Below are 24,692 nucleotides of genomic sequence, written 5' to 3' on the forward strand. Positions count from 1 at the left end.
CTCAAGCTTGACACAAGTTCCTTAAATTTGTAAGAATTAATTCCAATGGATTTTGTGTCTAGGTTTCTAATGAAGCATTGATTCTATTTTTCCTGCGGTGTATGAGACCCCAGTCCTCCAATACTGATGTTAAAATATTGAAGAATAGGAGTAACTAAGTACAGGAGTATAGGTGTATTGTAATTAGCGGCACCTGATGTTCATGTTCCTGTTTGTAGGATTTGGGTTTAAGTCGTTAGAGGACTGATCTGGGGAACATTTATCTTTCTGCATATGTGATATGCAGAAAGTGATTATACCTTCAAAGGAATCCTGTATAAAATGTGAAGAAAAACCTCTGGTTACTTCAAAGAATTTTACATATGTAAATAATTGCTTTAAGATATGTATTCATGAAGGACATAACGCAGCTTATAATACCATTAGCTTATATCTATGGTCATTTTTTATATTATATACACGATGAGAGTGAAGAAACAGGATGTTCGTTTATGTGCCTTCACAAAAGTCATTTACTAGACTTTGCATTCTAAAGATATTTTGTCCTTTATACAATGATTATTATCCATTATGAGCTAGACTGAAGTTAGTTATCTAAATTAGTAGGCATAATGGCTACTTTTTGCTTTGATCATTTGGTATAAATATGTACTGTGTTCATTCCAAGTTGTAAATGTTTTAAATGTTCTTTACTGATCGCTTAGATAGCTTGCAGTCTTTTAAAAGTTAGGAAATCACACTTTTCAAAGGCAGCTTTGCGTTCTTTGTTGTGCACTTGGCAGACAGAATATGAAGATGGCTATTTTCATGCTTTCAGAAAGTGTGCTCTGCATGTGTAGAGTCGGCATAAACCCACCCCATGAACCTTCCTGGGTCTTGAAATTGTAACAACAGTATGTACCATGTCTGCTGGAAGGTATTTATGCCCAAGGGCAGGGGAAAAATGCTCACGAAAGAAGGTGTCTAATCTTACTGCCTTTCATTTTGTTTAATCTAGTCATGCCACGTTTTGCTGAACAAGTTGAGGTTGCCATTGAAGCTTTGAGTGCAAATGTGCCCCAGCCGTTCGAAGAGAATGAGTTCATAGATGCCTCCCGCTTGGTTTATGATGGAGTTCGTGACATCAGGAAAGCTGTTCTGATGATCAGGGTATGTAAGGTACCTGGGAAATAAAAACTGGGACTGACAGGGAAGTGTCACATTGGATGAGAGGAACATAAAAGCTTCTTGGAATCAACTTTGTTTCAGAATAAGACAGAAAACTTGACATTGAAGCAAGTATGAGACAGAAGTATGTGCAGCAAAAAAGAATTTGTAAGTAAAGAGATGAGGGTATCTTAGGGCATGAACTATGGTTAATTTGCTAATCACCTAGGAGAAGATTTGATCACAACTGCCAATAGATGCAAACTTCATTACTGTTTCCATAGTAATAGCATTAATTTGTGAAGATCTTCAGAGTTTGTGTAGAATTTTGTTGTTTGGTTTTTTCCTAATGTATGTGTGCTGCCTAGGATATGAGGTAAGTCTGGTTAAAATCTAAATGAATAAATAAATTTTCTTGCTGCTCCAGTGAGCCTCTGCAGGGATGGTTTTGAATGCTTACTGAGGTAAAGAATGTGTCATTTCAACGTCGACTAACCAGTTGATTCAATTTGCTTAGGCATCTTTTTAAAAAAACCAACCAAATAAATAAAAAACCCCACAGAACAACGTAATTATTGTTAGAGTAGATATGTGTCTTGCTTTTCAGTGTAGCCTGCAATCAAAGATTAAAAAAAAAAAAAAAACCAACAAAAAACAAAACAACAAACCAAACCTGGTTTGGACATCTCTTCAGCAATTAAAACTTATCTGAAACCTAAATTACCTTATATCTGCCCCAGTGAAAGTCACGTACAAATAAAGCTACGGTGAAAATCACAGAGAAAACTGATGAAGCAAACGACAGTGCTAAAACAACAGCTCATCGCTTTGGGCAAACAGGTAACACACACTTGTGGTTGTGAGCGTAGTGTGGCACTGATGTAAGACTTCAGGCAATTGGAGCACTCCTCCAAAATAGCTTCATTTTAGTCATCTGTCACTATGTATTAACATTTACACAAAAAGCTTTTTGACAGGCTTAATTTTATAACTGCGAAACATAAATGCTGTTCCCTACCCAGTGCTAATCTCAGGTAGCCTGAATTATAGTTGTGACTGACGATGGGGACAAACCCACCCTGGCTGCTGGGTTTGCAGCACTGGGGTATCTGCAACTCTTCTCAACTGCGATGGAAACGAAAGATCTGCGTAGTAAAGGATCTCCATTTTTCCTTTGATTACCCAGTCCCTTAGTCAGTAACAGCAGTTTCCAAACTTCTCTTAGGACAAGAACCACTTCTAAGCACATTTGAATATTTTTATAGTCTCTCATGAGTCATTTTAAACTGCCTCATGAGACACAATCATCAGGTGGGCTCTGCTATCGCCCCATGCTTTCCCATCCCCTATGCAGAGTTCTGGCTTCCAGCACCCACCTGTACATCCGAGCTGTCCCAGAGAGGTTGCCATGAGACTGTCCATACCGGGTGAGATGCTTCTGCTGAGCACAAAGCACCATTTCAAATTCTGGAGGCACGTTCACTTATTTCATTGCTGTCTTATTGTTGTATTAACCACTAGCTTGGAAAGCTGATCAGCATGCAGGCTTTGCAGTCTCCTTAGAAACATCCCAGGTTACTTTTGGCATTGTATCACCACCACTTTCCGCTCCTTGTATGATACGAGTTAATGAATTCTGCTTACTCAGATTAGGAAGATGTATTTTTGCATTCAGGCAATTAACTTATTTATGGAGCTAAATGTAGTGCTCCTTACCCAGGCAGAGAACTAAAGGACATAAATGGACTCATTATCCTTGTGAATTAACTGGGAAAATCCACATATATAAACTTACATAGACCAGAGTTTGCTGAATCAGAACTTTATTTTCTGTAGAAAACAAAATTAGTTTCAGTTTGAGACATTCTTTAGTATTCCCATCAGGACATCTCACATTGAAATGGAATCTATAATTAAAGGGTGAGCATTAAGTTGTAAAAGACAGTCTTTAGAATATTTTTATCTAATAATCCATTAAATCTCATGCACCGCTTTAATTCATGCTGTAAAGCTTCTTGCAGAACTATAAAAAAAAAAAAACACAACCCCCCCCCCCCCCAAAACCCAAACAAAAAACCCCAACCTTGCAAACTTTTTAGAGCATCTGACATAAACAATTATTTTCAGGCAGTAATTGTTCATGTGCATGCCATGAAAGATTGAATTTATCTGAGATGATTCCCTCATTCCACGGAGGAAATAAAGCCACTTCTTAAATTAATTTTTGTTGGTATTATTACTTTTAGTAAGCTGAAGGAAAGTGGGATAATCTCTGTTCTTCTCTTTTCCCTTGAAAAGGGGAGATTTTATTGTCGTTCTGGAGGAGAAAGGAGACTTATTTTTGCATTGGGGACTGTTATTATGATCTATATAGAAGAAAAAATCTGTTTCACAACTTAAGAAGTAGTATAAATAAATTTAGGAGTGTAATTATAGAACCTAAAGATAAGATAGAAAATAATAACTTAGTACCAACATCTTTTGTATTACTGAGTCGGGATCAAATTACACTTTTTTTTTCCATAGCTACTTATGAAATTCTCACCGTTATTAGACAGAAACCCTCTCTACACTTAGGAAGAATCACAATGGCACCTTTTCTCTTTCTTATGTATCTCCAAGGCCAGTCTTCTCTTTTCACGTATGGTCTTTGCTATTGGCAACCTCACCGTTAGTTGCATCTACGTTAGCATTAGCGTTAACATTTGTTTGGATCAGGAGTGCACTTTTGGAGCCAATCTCCAGTTCTTCCCTCTTGCAGTGCTTTAGTTACAGATTAGTCTTAAAGTATATAAAATTGATTCTTTGGGGTGATCCCGGAAGATGTGTTCTAGGAGCATCTTAAATGCATTTCTGTTCTATCATTCAGGGACTTTCAGTCCGTGGGAACAGACTAGAGTGAGCCTGAATAAAAATGAAATGAGGGCAGTGCAAATGTGGGGTCCTTAGCACCAGCGGTTTGGATGTATAAATCTTCTACTCTTCCACACTCGTCAGTGTAGGCTTAGCCGTGATCACCCATGGGGTAGTCATTGTGGTGAAATCCAAAGTGCTGTTACATCTCAGATCCTCTGGAAAACTAGACTTGGTGCAGAATCCCATCATCTTTTTAAATAGCTTACCTCCAGTGGGTGCTACGGGGTCCCTTGTCTACATTGGCTGCTTGTTGCTTCTCAGGTTGAATTTAGTGTTCGATTTTACTGTAAATCGTTAAACAGCTGAAGACCTGCTGTGAGAGAGGTTCTCTGGCTTTGCCACTCAGGTGTTGCAATTGCCTTTGTACAAAACCAAATTAACACAACAGCATGGAGTTGAATAGAAGTGCATATTATAAAGGCTTTTTTCTTCTCCTTTTAGAATCAGAGGGTATTTTCATGGTAAGAAAAAATGGGGGAATATCTCTTAAGTCTTTCTTTCCTCTCATTACAAGGTTAGCTTGACTTGGTGTTTATGGTGCTGAAATTCTTATAATTGCATCTTACAATTTTAAAGTGCATATAGCACTATAGCATAGTGGGGTTTCTATTTCATCAAATATATTTGAATTGGTGAAATATTAAACAAATAGCATTTAGAAATCTGCATATATATGCCGTATTATGACTTATACATGCATAATTCACATTTTTATACTTAGTTACAAAAGATAAAACAAAATTATATCAATGGAAGATACTTTGTTTACACCAAGATCTTCAGTCTAGCAGCCAGACAGATATTAAAAAAAAAAAACAAAACCAAAACACATATTAGAAATAAAGCATGCATCTTAAAAGAGAATATTTACTGGGTGATTTGTCTGGGATTGTGAAAGGTTCTTCTTCACTGGGAGAATTCATCTGAATTAGATGAATGAAGAATATGCTGTATGTGTAGTAGAGAGAATGTATTTGACAAAAAAAGTAGCCCTGGGAAGTCTTACGGCCTGTGCCACAGAACAGACAGACTAAAAATTATCAAAATGGTCCATTTTTCTGCTGAAATCAATGAGTTCATAAAATCTACTAATTTTGAAAATTACTCTAGCTCCTTCTGCCACTGATGGTTGTCTTAGTTTTGTTTGGAAGCTGTCTCCGATTTCAAATCCATGTTTCCTATGTCTGTGTGACCATCGGTTCAGGTGTCTGCAAGACTGATTCGGTCCTTCTGTCTTCCAACTCAGATAAATTAATTTCCAGACTTTGTTGTCTTGGAAACTAGGTTTTAAATACCAAGGACCAGTTAGTTGTGCACAATTAGAGTTATTATGGTATGTTCAGAAGGCCTTGCTAAGAGTAAAAATCTTTAAGTCAAGGTACTTCAATATAATATTTCTTTTTTATACCTTTGTGTCCAAACAAATAGGAGACCCTATTATATATGGTAGAGAGACTGGGCAAAACAAACAGAGCAAGAGTGAAAAGCACGCAATGTGTTTGAAATGGCAGCATACAGATAACAGTTGACTATTGTTCTTCATGTAGCTATTTCTGGAAGAAAAGGAGGGTGTTCAATTCACCACACTTGAAAACCTTAAGAGCGTGAATCTGAATGCGAGTTTTGAATTAGATCTCACTTGTACACAGGGGAAATACGAAGATTTCTTGTGCTTATAGTATATTATTAACAATTGCCTTAACTTGTCCTTTTGGTTTGCACTATATTTTCTCCAAGTTCAACATCTATACTCGTTAAGTTTCAATCTTTTAAAGGCCACAGATTTTAAGATTATGAATGTCAGGCAGTAACGACAATCAGTTTTTTCCTGAATGTTTCTTCTTCTTTAGGAATAAATCCCTGAAACATAGCATTTTCAGAATATTGTAGCTTTTTAAGAGGCATCCTCATGTCCTTACTGGTTACAGTGTTGAGAGCTGTATGATTCTCTTAGTAGCTGGCTTGCTTATGGCAGATTTTAAAGTCACATCCTGCCCTTGGGCAGCTGAGCAGAGAAAATTAAGTGATTAAAGGCAATTGGAAATCAAGACCATTAGATATTATAATGATGGGTACCAATCTTTCTTTTTTTTCCTGTGGCAGTAGAGAAAAGATAAATTCATTTTTTCACCTAACCTTCCACTCCTGTCTATCCTGTTATGTACGCTATTTGTAGATGCATCTCTGCAGAGATGCGGCCTGAGTTTCATTACCATACTGTCATACTTGGTTATTTCTTCCTCCAGCGCTCAGCATCAAAACACGTATTTAATTCATACTCTTTAAGCCAAATGAAGATGGCTGTGTTTTACTCTCCCCATCATGTGCACTTCACCATGTAGCTAGCAAAGCAGCTGATTTTCCGTTACAAACAGTGATGTGCACTTCATCTTGGAAAACCAGGCTGTAACATAAACAGCGCCAAAAGACTTCTCTACGTTATGTTAGAGGGTTTGGACCAGTTCCTGGTGACGGAGCATCTTCAAGACAGAGCCGTAATGACAACTGGCAATGATTAGCACCTCTGCTAGCAAACTTGACGTTGCCTCCAAGCATGAAATGCCAGCATGGATTATTTCTTCTGTAATGGTCGGCCCTCTAGGTTAACGCTGAGGCATATGGATATCCAGTAAGGTGAGGATTTCTCTGCACAGTCGCTGGGATCTTTTTTCTATTACCACTATCACGTGTTATACCTACAGAAGTTGTTCGTGGCCAGATTGTTGTACTAGATGCTATTCAAGCACACGATAGACTATAATCTTCCTTCTAAAGACTATTTCTGGTTTTGCACCATCTGTATTAAATTTGGTACTAAATAGTGATTTAAAGTAGGCTGTCTGTACATACATGAGGAAATTTGGTTTTTTCCTGCTAATTTTTTTGCTAGAAGGTGAAAAAAATAAGCAGATCCATCAGTTGTGGGTTTGTGGTTTTTTTCCTCTGACCTTCCAACATTTTAAACAATCTGAAGCCAGCATATACACAACTAGATTCAATCAACCTGCCCAGCGACCCTTACGCCATTCGTAGCACCAGCAATGGAGATAATATGGTTTGAGTTTAGGGGATGAGGCAAATTCCAAAGCTCTGTAACTGAAAAGAATCATGTGAGCCAACACGAAAAAGCATATTATAGACTTTACATTTGCTTGAAAACTAGTTGACATCATTTATGTTTTCTTTCAAGGGGAAATTTCTTATTTGCTTTGATAACTTATTCTTCCAGGACGTTAGTTACTTTTTCCCAGGTGTTTACTTTCTCTTTTGAAGATAACATGGAGATTCTGGTAATATAATAGCATTTAGTGTCCATTTATATATGAAATAGCATTATTTTGAAATACTGCATTCCGGTTGTTAGTGTTTCCAAAGGATATTTGTTCCTGGAACTGTATTCATCATGTTAACAGAGTTAAGAAGAGTTGCAGCAAGGTAATGATAAATGCCATTTGTAAAGAAAACTAGAGTTGAAACAACTTAATTTCTGATACAATTCAATTTCAGTTCTTGACTGCTTGGGCAGAGAAGTTAATTTAAAAAGAAAGAGAAAGAGCATTTCCTGGGCAGGTAGTCGATGAAATAAGAGCTTACTGTACGTAGGACTTTGTATCCTCTATAAGCTTGTCATCGCCTCTCTTTTGCTTTCTCTGCCTCTCTCTCTCTAGACCCCTGAAGAGCTGGAGGATGATTCAGACTTTGAGCAGGAAGATTATGACGTTCGCAGCCGAACAAGTGTTCAGACTGAAGATGACCAGCTTATTGCTGGCCAGAGTGCAAGGGTGAGTATAAAACCCACATACTACATTAAGCATCTGTATAGCTACAAATAAAGAGCTATGCCTTGGAAAGCAAATGCAGCGATTTCAAATCTTCAGGGTCACTTAAGAAAGGATAGGAGTAAGTTGACCATGGTCTTTAAAATTTTTTTATGTCTTACCTATTTGAAAAGCACTGACTTTATTGAATGGTCTTCCTTAGGCTTATGCGATGCCTTGTATCAACCCTTTGCTCCCGCTAGTGCTGTAGGAGAAGACCTTGCAGGTTTGGAACATGTTGAATCCGTGGGAGCAGTCAGTAAATTAAAAAAAAAAAAAAAAAATAAATCCCATCAGGCACCATGTGCTGTAACCAGAGAAATCTTGCATTAGTCATGTTTCCCAGTGTGCAAACCTGTCAAGAAGATCTGTTTAAGTTAACGAGTAGTGCCTGTAATTTAATTGTAATTGAAGACATTTGTTACTGAGTCAATGTAATTTTACCAGGTAATTACATCATGATAAACTCAAGTCATTGTGATTTGCGACCTCAGCTTGTGCATGGGGATTGCAAATTAAGTTGATGAGTGCTTCAGGGGTCACAGGTGTTGGAGAAATGAAGTTTGTTAATGCTCAGGATTAAGCCACCACCTTTTGTTAAATAGGCTGCTTGGCTCAGATTATAAAAAAATCAACATCAGAATATAATTGGGGGGGGGGGGGGGGGGGGGGGCAAATGACATCATGAAAATATATTTGACTGGAAAGAGAGTTTAACAAAAAAGAAGCCTTAAAATTTTCCAGCAGAGAACCAGTGGGGAACTGGGAATTACCTGAATAATTTTCATGGCTGTTTTGCACAGGTCTGCGGTTTCTTCTGATAAGTGCTAAAAGTGAATACTCAAACACTATAGGAAAAGCTGGTAACTTTTTGTATTTTAAAGAGCATAAAGTCCTGTTTGATATATTCAAAGAATTGACTACTAAAGTAAGTCTCGGGTACAAAAGTATTGAGATACAGTATAGTTATTTCACAGTCTTTTTTATTTTTTTTCAGTTACATCTGGGACTGGGTAGCATTATTATCTTTTCTTGATCTGAAAACCAAGTAAAGACTGCAGTAATATTTTTACTCAGAATCTAGTTCACCTAGGGACTTAAGAGTCTTAAATTCCATTACATTTATTGCGGTTATTATCACTGCTGCACTTAAAACCTTCTACTTTGATCAGCTACACACTGTATAAACATAATACATTATAAAGACAGTCCCATTCCTGAATAATGTAGAATGCAATATGTCACAAGAAGCAACAAACAATGAAAATCTAGAATGAAAACGTGTTAAGCAGAAGCTACCCAGTCCACACTCTTGAGTGACTCATTGAAATGAGTCTGCTAAGCAGAATAGTATCTTATTTGAACCTTTTCTACATAAAAGCTACATTTTTATTTGTGGAATGTCATGGATTTGTTTAATATGCTTACTCCATAAAGCTATTAGGATTTCAGTCGAAAGACTTGTGTTGGTCTTCAATACAAATAAAACTTGAATATGTGAGCTGCATTTGCTGTAGAATATAGCTCCTTTGAAAATACCTCTGCAGCTGGAATAGAAATGTTAAAACGCTATATATATAAAGGGTGTGCAGGTGAAGCTGCCCACAGAAAGAAGCCACATGCAAGACGTGCAGATCGGCTTTCCAAATTTTACTACTCCTATCACATTCTCTTAATTTCAGTGAATTCATCTTTTCTAGTGTTTTATGTGTATTTCATATATTTATTTATTAGCTTGACTTCCACTGCATTTTTCTGCGGAAAGACTAGAACGCTAACATTTGAAACTGCTGAGTTACATTGATAAGGCCTAATTAAAACTCATGTGTTGAATTTTAATTTGATTAACTTGCAAATTTCTCATTTTCTGATCTACTGTTATAACCTTTTTTAATTTCAGTTTTGGAAAAGGTCAATTATGAATTTTTAAAAGCCAAGAGCATTTTAAGAATATGTAGAGAAAGACTTCAGCTGATTGAAAGTGACATAAACAAGAAAAAATTTAATGACACTTAAATATATGTCACACCCCATTAAATGCATAATGTGGTCTTCAGAACCCCTAAAGCCAAATAGTAGCTCAACTTGGAAAGCATTATTGGAAATGTCCATTTGATCTTCAAAAGTAATTATTATAATTTTGTAAGGTTTTCTTTTTCTTTTTTTTTTTGGTGGGGGGGACCGGGAACTTTCTGCTTTGTTGGTAATGTCGAGGCAGATTAGTATCAACCTGCGTAGTGCCTTTTTGCATAGCTTCCAAAAGACAATTAGACCACCAACTATCATTGAAAGGTACATTCATTACAATTCACTTCAAATGTATTGTCTTGCATGTCATAGCTTATTTTAGTGTTGAGTTAAGCAGCAAACCTCTGTTTCTGACAGAGAATGAGACTGGGGGAGATACTGGCAAATTAGTCTGCCTTTTCCCACAGATGTCATTCATTTTCCTCTTCCTAAAAGTTAAGATTTAACAGGAATTTTCTTTAATCTTCCCCTATCTTCTGGTGAATAATCTGTATATTATGGCTTCATATATATTTTTTTTTAAAAATTCTTGAAGGTATAAGAAGAGCTATAAACATCCTGTATTTTGTTTGGTGGGGTTTTTTTGCCTGTCCTAACAGAAATCAAATACCTACTGGATTTTGCTTGGTATCTTCAACTCCCATAAAAAGAAAGTAGAAGTTGGGCATGCTTTTTAGACCACAGGAAATGTATAGTTTCTACCTTCCTTTTTTCATGCCCAACTTCTCCTGTTTTTTCTCCAGGCTATCATGGCTCAGCTTCCCCAGGAAGAGAAGGCTAAGATTGCTGAGCAGGTAGAGATATTCCACCAAGAAAAGAGCAAACTGGATGCGGAGGTGGCCAAGTGGGATGACAGTGGTAATGACATCATCGTGTTGGCAAAGCAGATGTGCATGATTATGATGGAAATGACAGACTTTACTAGGTAAGGACAAAATACCCCGTGCTGGGGACTTCTTCAGACATCCCACATCTTTTTGTTGCAATTTATAGCCTATTGAGATGATGGGCTGCGTGTTGGGGGATGCAAAGCCAGGTAACAGACATCATACATAAAGGGATGAGTTGTACAGTTCTCTACAAATGACTGCTCTGGAGATTTCCCCAAATGGGATTAATCACATGAAGTTTTTTGTCCTATTTGCGAATCTGTTTTATTTGCAGATCATATTGAATTTCAGCAGCAAAGATCGTCTGTGACCTTACAGACACTCAACTGACATTTCGTTTAGTACCCGTCTAAATGCATGTGCCTCTCTGAACTTTCAACATTTCAACGTAATTTGTGTCAATCAAAAATAATGGCAAAACTATTTATATCATTTTGAACACTGAACTTCTTTCCAAAAATATCCCAAATGAAATGAAACTATTTTGATCTAATACTCTATTGGAGTAATGTCAGTAATGATTTTTTTTTTTTTGCTTTCATTTCTTTTTTGTCTGTTGATGTCTTGTTCTTTTCTAATCGCAAAGCATCAAAAGGCCATTCATTAATGATATCATATAAACATAATTATTTTGTTTCAATATAGTCATATTGTTAATCACACCAGGGACATTTTACAAGATTCTTTGAATTACAGATCACCGTAATAAATTAAAGGTTTTTCAGTGTTTATTTTTAGTGAGAGTTCAAAAGTTTAAATGGTATTTATCAAAATGTGATTAGACAAAACTGGACAAAAATCTTCATGTTTTCCTAAAGAATTAAAATCAGACATCCATGTATTCATCTCACCGAGGTGCTCAAATAGATTTCTTAATCTCCAACCGATCACATGCCCTGTGTCTGGAGCCTTCAACCCATTTCAGAGGAGACAGTCTCTGCGTTGACAACACAGGGCTCGCACATACCTCATGGATGGATGGGTGGATGGATAGATAGATAGGAGAGTGTGTGTATGTGTATAAATACCATTAATTTGCAAATAACTTGACTATTTGCACTTGCATAGTTAATTGGTAATAGGCAACAGGAAACATTTTTATCCATTTTAAATTGTTATGCATATAGAAATTTGCTTACTTTAATAGATTACTACTGTACTTCTTTCCAAGTAATTATTCTCTCAGCTTATTTGTTTTTCTCTCAGTTTGTGCTTTTGCAACTATTCTTTTTGCAGTAAGCCCATCACTCCTGTATACCAAAGGACAGTGTAGGACCTCCTGTGAAGGGTGATATTTTAGAGGAATCTGAATTACTTTTGCATTTGAATTGTCTTTGGGTCTCTGATCCTTCTGCCCAAAAACAGAGTGAAAAACTATCCAAACAGTGCCATCATTTCATGGAAGGAAGAAATAATGTTCTAAAGCAACAGCCCAGAATATGAACACTTTCTGCAACCTCACGGACAACCTTTGATACATTGAACATTGAATTGAAAGTTTTGTAATTACATTTTCTACCATCAAAAGAACAGAACTAATATGAGAATGAGAGAAAACTACGGTTACATTTGAAGTAAATTAAAAAAAAAATATATCAAAGTGCACCTCCGTCTACATCAGATTCAGTAAAAACTTGTTTAATATATTCCATTAAAACAGAACAAAGCCTTTCACACCTTTTTAGTTGACTGTAACCTCAGCAGTGTTAAAATAGAATAATTTTTCAAATGCATGGAGTCTGTGACAGTCAGGTCTGCTGATGTAATTAATGTAGAAGCATACGAGGTCACTGCGACGGATTTTTGCTACAATTTAAGTTCAGCACAAGTGGGATACTTGTATTTCAACATCTGTTTAAGGTGGAAGTGAAAGTATGGAAAGAAGATAAAAATGGAAATATGTTTCAGTATGTTATTCTTGGCATTATAGATGAAAAAAAAGAAAAAATAATATTATGTTGTGCTTAGCAAAAATGCCTTCAGTTTTAGTTTAAAAAAACCTAAGTTTGATCACATAATGATTTTCCATCAGTCTTGTCTGAAGCTATATTTCTCCACATAGTATAAAACAAAAAAACCCCAAACAAACAAAAACAGGAAAATCAGCTCACTTCCAACTGAGCCAGTCTCAGGAGCAGTAGCAAATTTAATAAATTTAAATTAAAGTTTTGAATCTGAAGCAAACTCAGAAAAGTCTGCAATGACTTTTTACTTTTTTGTCTATGTATGTGCTGGTAACTGTAATGACTAAAATCAGAGTTTTGTGCAGCATCTTAGAAGTATCAGTCTTAAGGCTAATTGTACACATTTTAAGTGTAACATTTAAGTGTAACCTAAGTATTATGCTTGTCTTTGTTTTCTAACAAAAATCTACTAAAAAAAGGTTTTCTAAAATGTGACATCTTGCTCTGGACATGACAGGCTTAACATCTATCACTGGCTTGGGAATAACATAATTTGGAAATAGTTGTGTATTCCAGAAAGAATGTTGGCTTAATGAGCACTTAAAAATGCATATACTATTAAGTATAGCTCATGTGCTCGAAGGCGCCATCAGACTAAATTGCTAGTGAGGCATTTTATGAGAGAGAGGAAATATAGCAGACCGATTTCTTAATCAAGCTGTGCTATAAAGTAGTTAAAAGGTGAAACTGTAATAAATTAAGAAGTCATTTGTGTTAGTATTTTCAAATCAAACACTAAACAGGGTCACCAAAACTGTTTCCTTTCATGATTTATTTAGATTGTGCATAATTGTATTGTATTTCGCAGAGGTAAAGGCCCCCTGAAGAATACATCAGATGTCATTAATGCGGCCAAGAAAATTGCAGAGGCAGGATCGAGGATGGACAAATTGGCACGGGCGGTAGCTGATCAGGTAACAACAAAAATGAGCAGGAATATAATGGAACCTCTATCAACGAGTTGCCTTTTGCAGGAAAAGGTTATCTTTACTCGGCAGAAAATTACCCGCTGAAGGTCACTGCCTGGATCCTGATCTACCCATTGAATACAAGTCGTTTCTTCTATACCAGTCAGCTTGAGTTTCGCAGAACAGGAAAGTCGTAAATGAATCTCTCTAAACCTCAACAATATCTGAATTGCTCCGCCGCCTCACTTTGGGGCCCAGGTGATCGTATTAGAATTAGGCTGGTATATTTGCTGTCATGAAAGCAGTAGAGACTTGGATGCTCTTTTACCCTTGCCATACGCCTAGGAATATTCTTTTCAGCTCGTTCTTCTAGCAATTTCCCTTGATATGACACTTTTCTTTTTCAAGATTCCCTGACTCCCTTTCTTCTGCTTTGCGTCAGGGTATTGCGCTTTCACCTTGCAGTCCCCTGCTCCGTGGTCTAGGGTCTATGGCCTCAGTCCCCTTACCAAATTCATGTCACAACTGGAAAAATGAACCTTCTATATTCAGCCCCTTTCTTTCAGATTGGATTCTCTATCCATCTGGAGAGCAGGAAGCAGCATCATAGTAGAAATCAAGAGCCAAATTTCAAATCCAGGTTCTACGTAGCTAATTATAGATTTAGGAAATTAAATTTGACTATTTTTTCCCTTGTAAACTTCCTATAGTTTCTTTCCTTTCATTGTCATCAGGAGAAATTTTGCTGCAAGTAGGAACTGATAACTTCCTTGCCTCTAGTCTTTCTCTTCAAAATAAATATTTCTATTTCTTCTTCAAGTAAGCATGTAATGTTGTGTAACACATCATGCTAAAGAATATGGGCCAGAGTGGCAAGAAACCTGAAGCTGCCCGTTTTCCTATAACGTCAGAAATTTTGGGTTTAGGTTTTCTTCATTATTAGCAAGCATTTTTTCCTGTAGTTAACCCATTCCAGTCCTTCAAATGTAGCATCTGTTCATTTTAGCATAAGAAAGAAGAAATCCATCTGTCAGCTGATGAAATTCTGAGTCTACAGTATTCGCAGAGGTGGAATATTTTAAAGAAAGAAACACAAAGAGACTTGCTATGCTTAGAGTGAATTGGCTTGAGTCACATTTTAAATTTCACATGACTCTAGCATGCACACTTTAATAACTATGAGAATGAAGGGTTTGTTTTAATGCTTCCATTTTGATGATACTTTACAGAACTTTGGAGACACTCATGCAATATAAACTTTTTAAGGACAGTTGCATTTTTAATTACTGTTCCAATGAGATCTTACATTTTGATTTCCTCCAAAGTACTTGTATTTAAAGCCTTGTCAGCTCTCTAGAAGTATTGCTTTAAAGTTCATTTCTTTCAGTTCATAGACTTCAAAAGTAGGGTAAATATTTCTGTATTAAATTGTCACCAGTAGGGAGAAGAGGTCTTTTAGGGATTCATGCCTGAAAGATGTGGCAGCTGTCTGAGCAAGAGAGGCATTACAGCACTGCCGTAAGTATAGAGCAGATTAAACCTAACAGCCACAATGAACCTCCAGCTTTGTTTATTGTTAGCTTTAAAAGGAGAGAAAAAAGCAAAGTGACTGCTTTCAGGGTTATAGACGACAGTATATGCAACTACTTCACTGCAAACATTATTCCTTGCCAGCAGTAGCTGTTGGGGCTAGAGCAGTCATCTCAAATCAGAGGCTGTGATGCTGTTGACTCACGGGTGTTCAGTTCTATTGGGTTTTGTTGAAGTGCTCTGACAATACTTTACAAAAATTGAGCATAAACTTTGTAAAATGCTAAAAAGAAACATTTGGAATCTTTGTTCCCCAAGCTATACATTCAAAGAACATTGTCAGTCAGACTTGATTGGGTAGCCCCAAAGAGTATTTATTGGAGACAAGCTGTTAGCAATGGACCCTTTCAGCAGTGTTTCATCAGCGTGAATTACTGAGGTCTGTTCTCTCGAGGCAAGACTTTGAATATTAACTACGAGAGTGTTGTTTATTATGCTGTTGATATTGTGGGGGGTGATGCAGTTTCTGTTGAGTCCCAAAGACTATGAATAAATTGTACTTGGGCCTTTTCTAGTTACATTGATTATAAAACCTTCGCTGAGTCTACCATATTTGACCTGATGTAATTTTATCAAAACACATTTAAGATGCACAGCACCCAGAATGATACAGGACTGTAGACAGCCTTCCCTCTGGTATGAAGAAGCATCCTTTAGATGTGCAGAGGGACCAGCTTACCTCACTGTGTTCTTGAGAGGGCTGCAATATTGATGTCATCTGCTGAGAGACTCTGTAATATGTCACTTACACTTTAGTAAATAATTGTCTTCTGGCACAGATTAAGGTATTTATGCATTACCAATAAGCTTGCCAAATCTGTCAATACCAAACCCAAGCAGCCTCACCTCTGCCTTTCAAGTCCTTAGTGTGTCAGTAAGGGGCCTGGCTTCTGCCAAGTCTGAAGCAGAGCTGTGTCCTCTGAAGGTCTGCACAAATGCCGGGGAAGCTGGCAAGACAGTCAAGAGTTGGGATTAGAGTGGATGTAATCAGTCAGAACTGGGTTTATCTGGACTTTAACTAGTCCATGTTGTACCTTAACCTGGACACCCAGCAGGCAACCTGGAGTGTCAGGTCAAACTTGGTCTTTTGGCTGCTTCTGTTCTGTACAAACTGGTATCGTAAGTGAACCTCCCCCACAAACATAGCAATCATATTATTTTGTCTTTCATTGGTGATTGACAGAGAGGTTTCTTCTTTTTACAAAAAGGTATAATGCATCTTCAATTAGACAATTAGCAGTTAACTGAAAGGTAAACTTTGAATTTTCACATTTCATCAAGTATCCATGTGTCATGGTTTAGGCCCAGCCGGCAGCTGGGTGCCACGCGGCCGCTCACTCACCCCTCCCCCAGCGGGACGGGGAGGAGAAGTATAACAAAAGGCTTGGGGCGAGATAAGGGCAGGGAGAGATCACTCACTAATTACCGTCACGAGCAGAACAGACTGAACGTAGAGAGGAGATTCAACTCATTTATCACTAGGCAACACAGAGTAGAGCAATGAGAAAATACAATCAACTCTTAGAACACCTCCCCCCACCCCTCCCATCTTCCCGGGCTCAACTTCACTCCCGGCTTCAACCTTCCCCCCCTCAGCGGCACAGGGGGGCAGGGAATGGGGGTTGCGGTCAGTTCAGCACACGGTGTCTCTGCCGCTTCTTCGTCCTCAGGGGGAGGACTCCTCTCATCGTTCCCCTGCTCCAACATGGAGTCTCTCCCACGGGCTACAGTCCTTCACGAACTGCTCCAGCGTAGTCTCTCCCACAGGGTGCAGACCTTCAGGAGCAGGCTGCTCCAGCGTGGGGTCTCTCCCACAGGGTGCAGACCTTCAGGAGCAAACTGCTCCAGCGTGGGGTCTCTCCCACAGGGTCACAAGTCCTGCCAGCAAACCTGCCCTGGCGTGGGCTCCCCTCTTCACGGGTCCACCGGTCCGGCCCGGACTTGCTCCAACGCGGGCTTCCCACGGGCCACAGCCTCCTTCAGGTGCCTCCACCTGCTCCAGCATGGGGTCCTCCACGGGCTGCAGGTGGAATCTCTACACCCCCTCATCCTTCCTCCATGGGCTGCAGGGGGACAGCCTGCTTCACTATGGCCTTCACCAGGGGCTGCAGGGGGATCTCTGCTCCAGCGCCTGGAGCTCCTCCTCCCCCTCTATCTGCACTGACCTTGGTGTCTGCAGAGTTTCTTACATCTTCTCACTCCTCTCTCCGGCTGCAAAAGCTTTTTCAACTGTTTTTGTTTTCCTTCTTAAATATGTTATCACAGAGGCGCTGATGGGCTTGGCCTCGGCCAGTGGCGGGTCCATCTTGGAGCCGGCTGGCATTGGCTCTGTCAGACACAGGGGGAGCTTCTGGCAACTTCTCACAGAAGCCACCCCTGTAGCCCCTCCCGCTACCAAAACCCTGCCACACAAAACCCAACACAGCACGTAAAGACGAAGTGAAATGGATCCCCCTAATACACACACGTTGCCACTATCTCCTCTGATTACCTCTCTCTAATCATATAAAGTCAGCTACATCTAATGAAATACTTCTTTTGTCTGTAGTGCCCGGACTCAGCCTGCAAACAGGATCTGCTAGCCTACCTGCAGCGCATTGCCCTCTACTGCCACCAACTCAATATCTGCAGCAAAGTGAAGGCAGAAGTTCAGAACCTGGGAGGAGAACTTATTGTTTCAGGGGTAAGCTGGTATTTGTATTTAGCCATTTATGTTTCCCATGTAGCACTTGAAAGGGAGCATTTTTGATGGCAATAATGTACAAAACAAAAATACAGTGATTCATAAGCAAGCTTTTTAAAATGTTATCGCCATTATTCCAGACCTTACAATAACTTGCGTAGAGCAATTTGGTTTTCCAATTACCCTTTGTTTATACTAACCTTGTAAAATCTTCATTCTTCCAAAAGAAAAGTAATTTCATAGCCTAGCAAGTCATTGCCAAGCTGTGAATATTATAATTATTTGGAGCTTTTGTATATTTGCTCATTATAAATCTTCTTTCCTTTGTTAGTACCGGTAATTTCCTTCCTCTGTGCAGAAGCCAGCTCTGTATGAAGTGCATATTGTTAAGATGGTGATGACTAATGGGATTTCATTCACTCAGGTTCCAATGCACACTAGGTTTAGCAAAAACTCTGGAAGGCCGGCAAAATATTTTATTTTTTGATGCACGTGCTGTTTTCAAATACTATTGGCAAGCACAATGATTATATACTCTAATTCCCGTCCAGTTATTTCAGTTATTTTCAATGAACACCACAAACTTTTTACACACAATCTTTTTTAGAAATCGAGACAGGAATGTGCAGCAGCAGTAATGTTATAAAGGATGAGTTTTCTACATTTTTTAAGTATCTTTTCTTTCTTTCTCCTAATGTTGGACTCTGTGCCTCTGGGAGATTACTAGAACCAAGCAGTAGCAATTGCTGCTCTTCATGATTTTCTTGTTTTGTTCTTCTAACTAATCACCCTAGTAGTAGCCCTATGACACCTTTGTTATATTCTAACTCAAATACAAACCATATGTATGTAAATGTATAACATGTTTCACTCTCCTGAGTGTGTTTTCAAAATGACGACAATTTGTGAGACCCAAGATACTTGAAACAAGATTGTTTTCAAATGCGGTTTTGAAAAAGCACCCTTTCATTGTTTAAGCCCAATCAAGTACGAAGATTGTTAGGACAACTTAACTTGTGCCCTTCATTTCATCCATAAGATTCCCCAGTGAAATCACTGGCCTTCCTCACACATGTCAGAAGTCAGAGCAAATGTTCTCAACTACATAACATTTTGGTTTTTTGCAAAGCACTATAGAAGGTCTTAAACATTTGCCAGGCTTTCTTGGATCAAACATTCTCAAGTCATATATGCAATCCTAAAAGGAGCTGCTTAAATGTTCCCGTGTCTGTCCTGCAATTGGTCTTCACTTCTTGACGTATGTACATATGTAATTTTAATACCTTGATCTTCCCACAGCAATGAAAAGATCCTCTTCCATTTTCCTGATAGTAATGGAGTGATCTGTCCTTGTATCGTTGACAGCTATGCTGCATAGTAAACGCTATGATCTTTTCTTACCTACTGCCATCTGGGTCCAGCTTTTCATACCCATTGAGTTGTCATATTCATCTATCTATAGCAATTACCCAAATCAGTGCTTCTACCAGCTTGGCTTTTGTGGTTGTGTGTGTTTCTTTTTCAAGTCTCTTTATTCAGTGTATGTGGATGCTGAATAAGCCATTGTGAATCTCCAGCATCTCTTCGTTACTGGAACATCACCATCCGTTGTGAAATTTAAGTGGCCGAATTGCTTGACTTCATCATTTCCAGTCTGACATTGTTAGCATCTGCTGCTTACCAGGCTTCATCACCATTGTGTTTCTGTTTGGTTGGGTTTTTATAGTCAGTTGCAGACAAAGGCAAAACTAGCTTCAACCACAGAAATTATTTGGGTCTGCTCCAAAGACTCAGTAGTACTGACATACAGAAAAATTTAAGATTGCCCAGCTTGCTTCTTCACTGTTGCTCTGAACAGGAGGTGATATAGAGAGTTGAACTCCTGTGCATCCCTTTTTGAGAGCATTATCTCGTTATCTGGTATAACACAGTCAGCAGAGTGCTTTCCTGAAGCTGTTTATCTTCAAGGTGCTGGGTACTGTATGCTCCTTTGCTATCCAGAGATCTGGTATACAAGTGCACATCTACATCTGCTTGTCTACTTGCTGCTTCAGCTTCCATCTTCTTCTTCATTTTCTCTTGGATAGCCAATTACAAATAAACAGTATTTTATTTACATTAAAATGAAATACCATTATTTGGCAACTTGCATACAGTACAATGTTAGAAGTACAATAGAAATCCAGAATTCAAGCTCCCAACCTATGACTACAGAAGTTTATGTGAATTCACCATATTTAAGTGTTTTGATGCAAATATCAAGCACCAGAATGATTATTACAATATTGTAATTTACTACTGTGTTTACAAAGAACCACAACATAATTAAGATGGATCCAAAAGACGAGTTATGATTCAAAACTATTATGTGGAGTAGAATCTCTGCTTGGAGTTTTGCATTATTAAGAGTATTGATATTTATAAATGAAATGAATGTATGCTTATGTATGAATCCATGTGTGGACATATGTATATTTATGTTAAAAGGAAAGAGACATAAACCCAATTAAAACCTAAAAGACAGATGAAAGCCACCCGACAGTTCTTATAGTTCTGTTAGAGAAAAATGTGTTGCAACAACTTAAAAAATACTATGTACATAACATATAATGAGCTATATATCTTTTGGTGAAAATTCAATTTCTTTTTTTTTCCCCGTAAGATTCAGTAGTTCAGTATGGTTTATCTCTGAAAATAAGTATAAAGCTGATCTTGTTTGCTTTTTCCTCTATAGATTGATATGATACTAGCATAGCATATGAAGGGGTTCTCTTTGGCATCATTGACTTTGCTGCAAATAGAAAAACAGATCAAAAAGTAAGAAAATGTCACATTCCTGAAGTGTAAATTATTTCAGTAAAGGAGAGAACCCACTGTTGTTTTTCCCTGTCTTTCTTCCATTCCTTTCCCCTCAGTTCTTTCTTTGATCTTTCCCATCAAATTCCCTGCATGCAGATAGCAAAATTATTTTCACCAGATGAGTAAGATCTGGCAGGTGAGAGTTAGCATACATCAGCCTAACCTCATTAATATCAACGGAGCACGGCCAATTTAGACTGTTAACTTGGCCCTTTACATTGCAAGGTGAGACTCTTAGTTCCTGATTCCAACTGAATTTTGAAAAGTAAAATAAGGAAAAACTATGCGATACCAGTGAGAAGCCTTGTAAACTTGAAGACTGAGAAGAAAGAAAAGAAAAGGGACGAGGAGGAAGTTAGATAAAAACAAGAAGGAATTAATATTAAAAAAATGCAAAAGATTTAAAAAAATATTTCTAATCTGTGTAGATAATATCCTTGTTCCTAATAAAAGTATCTTTGACCTTGGTCCATAAAGAGATATGTTTCTGTAATTTTAAATTTGAATATTCAATTTCTAATTCCCCTCTAAAAATAAACAACCTCCTTTAATAAAATCACAGACTAAAAGCACTTCAGAATAATTTTCTTTGCCTCTTGCCTTAGTTTATTTAATGTAATGTATATTTGCTTCAAAATTAGTTGCACCATTGTATTGGAATGAATCCTCTGAGGTGCTGAGCATATGCTACTCTCAGTGAAGTAAATACCATTTACATATACTTAGCTTATGCTGATAGATAGCCTTTTTGTGATTGTTGAATAGAATTGGGTTTAACCATGATGTTTGTTATTTGGATAAAAATTCAGACTTCTACTAACTCTAGGGCTGCTTTATTTTTTTAGTATTCCTGTCTGACTCTTGGTAGCTAGGCCATTACAATAAAACAGATCTATATATTCATTTCTCACTCTAGAATAAATATCCACTTGTTCTGTTTAGTGCTGCTCCGAAGCTGATCAGCTCATTTGCCTACTATCCATTTAGGCTCTGAGCTTGCATTTTTTAAAATTCTTGTTTATGTTAGTAGCTTTGCTACAATCTTCCCTGCAGGATTATATTGAACAGAATCTGAGAAAATCCCTTATCCAAGGCAGCCCCCTATTGTGTTCAGGTTTGATTTAGAACTCTACAGATATAATCAGCTGTATTATCAGAAAATTTGCCCAAAGAGTCTTAAACTTCTGAGCCGGAGAGATATGCAGTGTCGTACAGAGTAACAGCCATGTACCTTTGAACACTGTCCAAAAATATCGAATCAATAGCCAAAGCACACTCAAACTCATACTTTAGCTGGGTCCAATTTCCAATTATTTTCAAAAGCCCATTTATCTTAGCATAATAGGCTCAGCTACAATACTAAGAGAAAGATTCTTGTGACATTTTGAAGGTACAGGGCAGTTTAGTTAAGATTGTGACTTTATCTAAGAGTTCTTGCTCGGTGAATTTAAGTGAGGACTTCGGGGGGGAAAAGGAAGGTAAAGGGGCTGGAGCCACGCCATTAACTTTGGGTAGGGCATCATGCAAATTCCTTTAACGCCTGGACTGGGAGGTTGGATACATAAAAATATTAACAGCTGTTGGATGTACCGGAAAATAATTGTATGTTTATTCTTGATCAGGGAACTGGAAATAGATAGTCCTCATCAAAAAAGAATGAGCCTGTTATTATTTATGACAGAATCACAGTGTGCATCCAGCAGATCCTTCCGGTGAGCTGGCAAAGTTTCCCTGTCAATTCTGCCTATGGATCTTACAGCTAGTAAACCAAAATGGTGGAAAGGTCCTACTTTTCTTTCATTTAAGGCTGAATCACCTTAAACTACCTCATGCTGTAAAAGCAAGTTGGTATGCATATGGGCAGTGGAGTATCAAGTTGCTACTTATGAATTCTATAGACTCAGAGTCGGGTAATTTGAGGTACACCTGCTATTAAAAGCAAGTGAGGCTGTCTTTCATTGAATTGGGATTAAGAGCCTGTGCATAAGCAGTTGCTTAAGAGCCACTGATGTGGTGTTTCATTTCCCTGCATCAGAAAGCCTTTCTGTTTTTTGTTTTTTTTCTTTTGTTTGTTTGTTTTCAAGTAGGCGATCAGAGAGACCCTTTGCATTTAAAATGCTTAAGACTACGGAGAAAACGTTGGTTTGGAGTTTGGTAAATAAAGTAATTTAATTCCTCCCGAATCAGGCAAGAATTTAGCACTATGCAAAAGAAAGTTTGCTGAAGGGAGAGTTGGCAAATTGACAAAACTGTCGGGTTCCTTTTCTTCAAGATTCTCAGGAGTGCAAAAAGGTTACTCCTGTTATTTAGCTAGCAACAAAATTAGTTTTACTATTGATTTATAACAGAAGTAGAAGAATACTACGTGAAGTATACTCACAGAAGCAGTCTGACAAAACAGGGTTTGTAGATATTTCTGGGCTGGGCTGCTCGGCCTGGCAATCTGTCCGTATTTTCAGTGGAAACCACCTGAGCGAAGACCTAGCTATACTTAATGATTAATAGATACCACTAATAGAAATTTTGTGTTTTGTCTGCTAGTGATTCAATTTATTTGGAGCTGAGAGTACAAGCAGTTATTCCTAAGTAACTACGGTGTTCATGTTTATTGGACAGTGGGTGCTCAAAGAGTTACACACCACAAAGAAGAGATGTAGTCCTATGTGTAATCATCATTGCAAGACTGGGGTTTGGGTTATGGTAATACATGACAAGCGGCTATAACGCAAGCTAATATATTCGAATTGGTAAAGGGAAGTGAAAGATGGACCCAGAGACCCTATAGATAATTACTAAATTGCTTAAGAGTATAATTTGACTTTTGTGATTTTCTTTTTTAATTTAGGGGATTTTTTTTTTTTTGCAAGTTGCTTTTCATGTTTATTCACTGTTTCACCTACAAGACTGTAGTAAAAAGTTAGAATGGAAAAAAGGGAGTTTGCAAATATGAACAGTATACCATGTGTACCAATGCTGTGAAAATAATGTGACATTGGACTCATGGAAAGATATTTGTTTAGGATTGCGTTGGTGGAAATGAATTCTGCTTTGAGACTTGGAACGAAAGCAGTGGGTAAAGGAGAGGACTTTGGAAATAAGAAGGAAGTAAGCCAAGGTGCTTGAAATATAGGAATGGGTCAGGGGAAGAAAAAGCCAACCCAAAAGCAAGATAGGAATATGAAATCAAAGAATTGCAGTGATGGGAAAGGACTGAGAGAAAGCCGGGACCGTAAAGTTGGTTGGAGTCCACAGTAATCTCTACTCTCCTAGTAGAACAAGCAAGGAGAGAAAATAAAAACTCGGGGTCTTTATTTTGGCTCCGCTGTAAACACACCGCTTCCAGGACAGGAAGGCTGGGGCTAGGTGGGGAAAGTGGGAAACCTTGATTTACATTGTGTATTCAACTAGCTCACATCATCTGCTTTGGAAGAAATTAAAGAAATGAAAAATACAGGGAGATGTTTCAGCTGTGCCTTTTGGGATGGAGATGTATTTAAGTAACCTCTACACATGTGTTTGAATGTACGCAGGCATACTGATGTAGGAGAGGGGGAAATAAAGCCATTGTAAGTGTACTCTGTTCCAAATATATGGCTATATGAAGCACATGATACTTCTAAATATACAGGTTTTGATAAGCCTTTATATGGAACAAATTGTTTGAACTTTTCTATTTGTGACTAATACAGGAGTCTCCAACTCCTGCCAGCACAGGCTGTATCCCTCAATACACTGTCCGAGAAGCGGACTGCTGGGTGATGTGGTAACATAAAAAATTTATCATCCTGACTCTGAGTCAATTTACTACTCCTGAAGGATAAAGGCATCAGTGAGTTATGCTGGTTAATCAAAATGAGTGCTGATAAAATCCCTCATGGTCATATATTCAT

General features: G+C 38.0%; 1 protein-coding gene across 4 annotated transcripts in view; it reads left to right on the top strand.

Moving 5' to 3' along the window:
* Window positions 1-24,692, top strand: part of CTNNA2 (catenin alpha 2) — a 539,666-nt gene that overhangs the window by 491,662 nt on the left and 23,312 nt on the right. For all 4 annotated transcript variants that reach the window (XM_054824266.1, XM_054824262.1, XM_054824263.1 and 1 more), the window contains 5 exons: window positions 998-1,149; window positions 7,731-7,844; window positions 10,652-10,833; window positions 13,571-13,676; window positions 17,809-17,943. In XM_054824266.1, coding sequence (XP_054680241.1) covers window positions 998-1,149; window positions 7,731-7,844; window positions 10,652-10,833; window positions 13,571-13,676; window positions 17,809-17,943 — 689 coding nt within the window. The remainder of the gene's footprint in view (window positions 1-997; window positions 1,150-7,730; window positions 7,845-10,651; window positions 10,834-13,570; window positions 13,677-17,808; window positions 17,944-24,692) is intronic.

This window comes from Grus americana, chromosome 4 (assembly GCF_028858705.1).
Source record: "Grus americana isolate bGruAme1 chromosome 4, bGruAme1.mat, whole genome shotgun sequence".
NCBI lineage: Eukaryota > Metazoa > Chordata > Aves > Gruiformes > Gruidae > Grus > Grus americana.